The sequence below is a fragment of the Adiantum capillus-veneris genome, chromosome 22, assembly GCF_014529385.1.
Source record: "Adiantum capillus-veneris isolate H3 chromosome 22, ASM1452938v2, whole genome shotgun sequence".
Classification (NCBI taxonomy): Eukaryota; Viridiplantae; Streptophyta; class Polypodiopsida; order Polypodiales; family Pteridaceae; genus Adiantum; species Adiantum capillus-veneris.
In genome coordinates this window covers 71,145,054-71,151,424 of record NC_140952.1, presented here as the reverse complement: position 1 = coordinate 71,151,424, position 6,371 = coordinate 71,145,054, and the positions used below count along the sequence as shown (strand labels likewise).

At 40.9% G+C, this 6,371-nt stretch overlaps 2 protein-coding genes across 2 annotated transcripts; one reads left to right on the top strand and one right to left on the bottom strand.

The window, feature by feature from the left end:
- Window positions 1-333: 333 nt before the first annotated feature.
- On the bottom strand, window positions 334-1,340 carry LOC147429563 (uncharacterized). Its single transcript, XM_086495934.1, has 2 exons — window positions 849-1,340; window positions 334-756 (listed from the first exon to the last, which is right to left on the bottom strand). The coding sequence occupies exons 1-2, from the start codon at window positions 996-998 to the stop codon at window positions 697-699; spliced, it is 210 nt and encodes a 69-aa protein (XP_086352060.1). The 5' UTR covers window positions 999-1,340; the 3' UTR covers window positions 334-696.
- A 608-nt stretch (window positions 1,341-1,948) lies between these two features.
- Window positions 1,949-5,007, top strand: LOC147429562 (EPIDERMAL PATTERNING FACTOR-like protein 1). The gene is made up of 3 exons (XM_086495808.1): window positions 1,949-2,835; window positions 2,967-3,034; window positions 4,137-5,007. The coding sequence occupies exons 1-3, from the start codon at window positions 2,700-2,702 to the stop codon at window positions 4,338-4,340; spliced, it is 408 nt and encodes a 135-aa protein (XP_086351934.1). The 5' UTR covers window positions 1,949-2,699; the 3' UTR covers window positions 4,341-5,007.
- Window positions 5,008-6,371: the final 1,364 nt, after the last annotated feature.

Here is a 6,371-nt window from a genome sequence, read left to right as displayed (position 1 = left end):
AATCCGCAAGCTGCTCAGAACAAATGTTTCTACATTCGTGGGATCTGTGTAATCTGGCTAGTAGCAAATACAGCTCATGTGGTGCCCATCCCTAGCCTCATGGCCATATGAGCCTCCTCTCTGTGCACATAACGGAATATCGAGCTGTTCGGTGGCCTTGTGTGCAACGACACGGCTCGATATTCTGCCATGTGCACGACAACTGGGCTCATACGGGTCATGGGCCTTCGGAGGGCAATAAAACATTATGTTAGTACATAAATTGCTCGTGACACACATGGATCAAGACAAAACGTCACTCAAGCTGATAATTTTATTAATTTCAAAGATACATACGGATACATGCAATGCATGTGGCTAAGATAGCCTTTTTACAAGCTCATTGAAAGCATCTTGACCTAAGCTCCTTAAAGTTGGTTTTTCACCAATGTGTGATACAATATCTTCCTTGCTTGTTATTCCTTGCTGAAGGCAAAGGCCACAATATCCTAAAAGGCTTCCGATCCCTTTCTCACGAAAACTATGGGTTGCTGCCTCTCTGTTTATAAGAATACATTTCTGGACATTTAGGGCTATAGGAAACTCGACCAAAACAGAGCTTAACTCTCTACACTTGTACATCTCTGATGATGCATAGTTCGTATACTCATTGTGGATGGCCCATATCATCTCTTCATTGAAGCTTGGGAGATAGTGTCACAGGTCAGTGTCCTTTGAGTCACCCTTCGTGCGAGATCCACCTATTCGTTGCGCAAACTGGTCCATCTCCAAAGCAGAGTGTAAGGAAACAATGTGGATTTATGATTCCAAAAAACAACAACGAGAATTGAGAAGAATGAAGTACTTACTAGTGTCGCATCATCTTGCTCGCAAAGGTTCTTGTTGGTTATGTCGATTGTGCCAAGATCAGTGTGCTCCAAGCACACGTTGGGAACACTCTCGTAGAAATCTTTCTCCTCATCAATGGTTTGTAGAGCTGCCGTCACGAGGGAATCCATGGAATCATGTCCCTTTGGCAACGCTACGTGTTGATTGGGGGAGCAGAGGAGCAGTCCACTTGGAACTTGGTCTTTTGCCTAGGGTTCTCTGTATCACAAACCCGACCTGCGACTTGTGCACATGCAATACGAGTGTGGCAATTACAGATGGTGGGAGGCAGGATGTGTGGTTGGGGTTCTAGTTGACATAGTGAATGTCTTTAAAGGGTATGAATGCCATGGGGGCTCTTCTAGCTTTCCCATAGCTGCGATAGTTCGCAGATTTGACCGGTTGAAGATGTAGGAGGTGGGTCACCCGTGGAATCTCCATGGGCAATCGTCTATAAGTGGTGCATGTGGTGGCAACCTAGGATGGGGGTGGCATAATAACCACGTAGGAGTATAAGAAGGCTGGTGCGACGGTGCGTGGAGAAACGTGGGCAAAACGTCGACGGAACAAGAAAGGATGCAGAAGAGAGACGAGTCTCGTTAGGTAGCTGTCATGTTGTTGCAAGGCTCAACATTTCGTACTCATATGGATAGTCACAGTTTTACCTTTCTGAGGTGCGCTCTCTCTCTCTCTCTCTCTCTCTCTCTCTCACACACACACACACACACGCGCGCACGTACACGCACACAGGAATGTTCCTACCACGTCAAAATTTATCGCCCTCTCTGAGAGCTCTTCCTCCCTCCATTTTACCGCTATATATTGGAGGAAAGGACAACCGAAACAATACAGCTCTCTCTCTCTCTCTCCCTCCCTCTCTCTCCCTCTGAGTCATTGATGAGATGTCGTTGAAGATGTCCCCTCTTTCAACGCTATTGCTGTCGCCCCGGGCCCCTCTTCCGTCTCTCTCTCTCTCTCTCTCTCTCTCTCTCTCTCTCTCTGTGCCTGTGGAGTCGAAAGTCTAATATTGCGCGCTCTGCAACCCATTACGATGATCATGATAAACAAATGTCAAAATTCTCATGCGCGGCAGCATGCCACCATTTTGTTCTATTTAATTTAATAAATCAGCATCATTCATCATCAGTCCTATATTGTTTCAAAATACTTTCATGTGACCATTGTCCTTCTGTCTAGGTAGAGCGTGTACTCTCTCTCTCTCTCTCTCACACACACACACACACACACACACACGCACGCACGCGCGCGCACAACATGTAGTGCGTTAAATTGTCTCCATGACAAAGTACTTGCTGGGAGCCTGGGAATGCTCTCCTTCGACTAAATTCCTCTTCGTCTGTTGATCAATTGAATTGCCTTTCCTTTCATGGCCGGTGGTGCTCCATACGTATGTATGCTAACCACCCGGCCCAATCTCTCATAATAGGACCCTCGGAAAGGGAAACCCACGTTAAAACGAGCCCTGTTTAGAACAAATACACACACACACACTCTCTCTCTCTCTCTCTCTCTCTCTCTCTCTCTCTCGCCCAATCTCTCCCTGATCTCCTCACACAGATGCTTTCCCAACCCAACCTCCATATTCATAGTGTACCCAATAATACCAGGATTATAATGTCCAATTATTGATCCTAACACCCAAGTAGATAACACAAAGCTGGATCCAATTATTATACCTTGATGTTAGCGGCATTTAAGCCCTCAATCTACTAACCCAAACCATCTTTGCAGCAATTACATTGTATCTGCACAGATCCTCTCTAATTGCATTAGTATTCCTCATCCATATTTCTAGCCAACTTTTCTGCAGCATGGGAAAGATTCTTATCCTTCAATGGAGGCATATTGTCAATAATATTCTGATGGTGATTAGGGGCTGCAGCTCAAACCATTTGCAGATTGCCTTCTTCATAGTGCTAGCATTGTTGCACTTCCAACTTTCTTATGGTATGTAATGCAATAAGTAGCTGCACCCTTTTGCACTCTCTAATTTTGGTGACTACTCTAAAACTGGTATGCTATATTTTGCACCTCTAAATTAATTGGTGGGTACTCCTTGTCTCCGTGTTTCATCGCAGCTTCCCGTGCTATTTACGACGAAATGCAACAGCCAGCTCTTCTGCAAGACATTCAAAAGCCAGCATCAGTAAGTCTACTGAACTCTTCACTCTCTTGTTTTTGTATGTGCATATCTAGCTATAGAAGAGATTATAACTTATAAGCCTTGCGGAGTACATGAAATAATTATTTCATGGATGCTATAGCTCATAATATTTGAAAAAATTGAATTTTAATGGGCATCTCATAAGCGACGATTGTCCATTGCCTATATAAGCGACGATTGTCCGTCGCTTATGTGATGCCCGCTGTTTTGAAGAGTGTCATAAATCCAAAAGGCTTCTTGTAGTGTAAGCTTGGTTGCTATATGAGAGCTTTGTGTTACATAAAAGGCATACAATAACAAAGCTATACACTAGAGCATGCACAAACAAGGCTTTATTAAACTAATCACTCTTGAAGAACAACTAATTAGCTGACCCCTCCATGAGTACTATATCTTTTAAAGACAATAAAGATTTAATTACAGACTATACTACCCACAAGTTTACTACAATATTTAAAATTTAGCTTTTAAAACTCGGAATTCAGCTCATTTTTGGTCGATGATATGCAATAATTTTGCAGACTATAATTATATACTAAAGCTGATATCATTTTGGTTGATCATATATCTAATCATATCGTCGACTAAATACAGAAAACAAAAAAAAACAATGTAGACCATATCACAAGAAGAATTAGAAATATTCTCATGTAGGAAAACGGAGTCTTTTTCAGTGTTTTTCATACAATGCATGACATCATGAGCTTCTGTGAGGGAGGCGCCGCATACATAGCTAGGTACGATTGGGGGTAGGTGGCCGGGCCGGCGGTCCCCTACCCCCAATCGCACCTAGCTAGGTATGCGGCGCCTCCCTCACAGAAGCTCATGATGTTGAGGTAATTAGTCACAATGTAGGAAATATTGTGAGAATTTGTTCAAAACTTCTTGTGTATATATGTAATCATATCGATAACCCCTAGTTGCGTGAGTATTAAATGGGCATCGGTATTTGGGTAACCTCTTACAGAGAATAGTCTTATGCATTGTAGGAAGTAATGCGATTTTAATGCCAACTTAGCATATTCATAAGTAACCCTTACCTTATTTGTTGATATTGATTGTTAGTGTCTTTTTTTGCAAGCAGCAACATCCTGACATGAGGAGTCTTTTAGGATCAGCTCCACCAAAGTGTGTGAAGAGATGTGGGAGCTGTACTCCTTGCAAGAGTACATTGGTGCCTATTCATATCAATGTGGGCAACTCCCCCTTAAGTACATCACAACAAAGTGATCAATCACAGTACTATCCAGTTGCTTGGAGATGCCAATGTAAAGGCAAGATCTACTGATTATAATCTCATCCCCTCTCTCCCCAAGTCTTGCCATCCATCTACTTCTCAACATCGCGACAATATTATCGGCGTACTGTGCCAATCTTGCATAAAAACCACAATTTTTGTGTAGTCTTCACAACACCAAGCTCAACAATATAGAAAAGAATCATGGCCCCATACAACTCTCAACTTATACCAAGCCTTGCTCATCATTGTTACATCGATTGGCTCTGCATCCACGAAGACAATATGTTCAATAATTAGGTGGCTCAAAAAGGCATGTTGCTAGTCGGAACCCATGATCACCTACAACAAACCATTTCCCCCCTCAAATCCTTTCCTTAATCTTCTTGATGGCATGATAGCCCATGAATCAATGCATTTAAGGAAATGATGAGGATGATCTACTTGTGTAAGAATCTACTCCCTACTTATCCCATATGTGCAAAAGTTTATAGCCCTTAATTAGCTTTTGCACTAATTGTGTGAAAAGAGTACATCATTTCACACAATTCATACCTTGTAAGATATGAGCCTTTGCTTTAGAGAATTAATGGTACTGATCTCATCACCAACATTCTTTGTCAATAAACTACTTTCCATGTACTCAATGGGTTGACTCAAGATATTAAGTCAACCCTTTCCTACCAATTGATAAGTAAACATTTACTATTTTAATCTTGTTTATGTATAGTCCTAATCTTGCACTTTGGCATCCAATCTTAATTGAGTGCTCCCTCAAACATAAGAGCAAGGGCAAGCTAAGTTTATGCACCCATTGCAAGCATGTTTGGTTTTTTTGTGAGACCTGACACCTTCTTTTCACACATTCATCACATACATGATCAAGTCGTTCGTTTTATGTAAGTTTCCCAGATTTCTTGCACTCAACGTCTACTTCGAAAAACCTCTAATTTGTAAATATCTCATGAGTATAACATGCATTTATTGTGTTTAACCTATGAATACTTGGTTTCTTGGTAGACATGTGTACATAATTTTTTATTTATTTTTGTTTAAAGTAAGAATTTTATCCATTTTTGCTTTGACTTCTTAGGAATGCTTGCTAAGTCTTCATATTCAAAAGACACTTTTCATAGTAAAATCCGAGTCCTTCTATGCTCTTGTGATATTAGTGGGATTAGGGTCTTAATTAGAAGAAAGGGTAGTCCCACTACAATAGGGAAAAAAAAAAAAGAAAAAGGAAACTTTCAAATAGAGCTTTCCACAATTTAAATATATATAAAGGGTGATGGGCTTGCACTTGGCTTAAAAAATCAAGGAGACCTAAAGCTTGAACTCTAATTAGTTCTTTTTGCTAGTACACATATCTTGGTTGATATTAGTTATGTCTCTAGTTTTATGGAGCTTTTTTCTGAAGTACCACTAAATCAGCTCATAATGTGTTTGTGACTATTAGATTCTTGTAGCATAGTGGCTGGCTACACTCGTAGTGATCCAAAAAACAAAAATCAATTAGTGGATTGTTAACACTCATCAACAAAGAGTGAGCTAATCAGTGACAACATAGAAGGGGCAAATGTTTGAGAGGCTCAATGATAATGGATTGATTTGTTAGGAAATAGGACATAGTTAGATAGATAGTAGAGTAACTTACTTAATGGAGAGAGATAAATTTTTACACATGAGAGATTAGAGAGAGAGAGAGAGCGAGAGAGAGAGAGCATATGATATACGTGGTTCATCCAATGTAAGTTACATCCACGGTAAAGTAGTCACTCAATGGCTTTAGTACTTCAAACAAGAAGTAGGTTACAAATGGATTATACCCTTATAAAATAGAGCTCCCGCTTTGTTTCACTCTCACCATCTCACACCCACCTTGTTGCATCAACTTCATAATACAAAATATGTGTTTCAAAAGGCTTCCTTTTATAGGCCAAAAGGTACCCTCTCTCATGAGAGGTAGCCGTGTGTAGCCGCCCTTGTGTAAACAAGTCCAAATTGAACTTTCCAATCTGCCCATATGTGTCTGTCCTTGAGAAGACAACTCCGCCTTTCGAAATCGCCCACCGGCCATTGAAT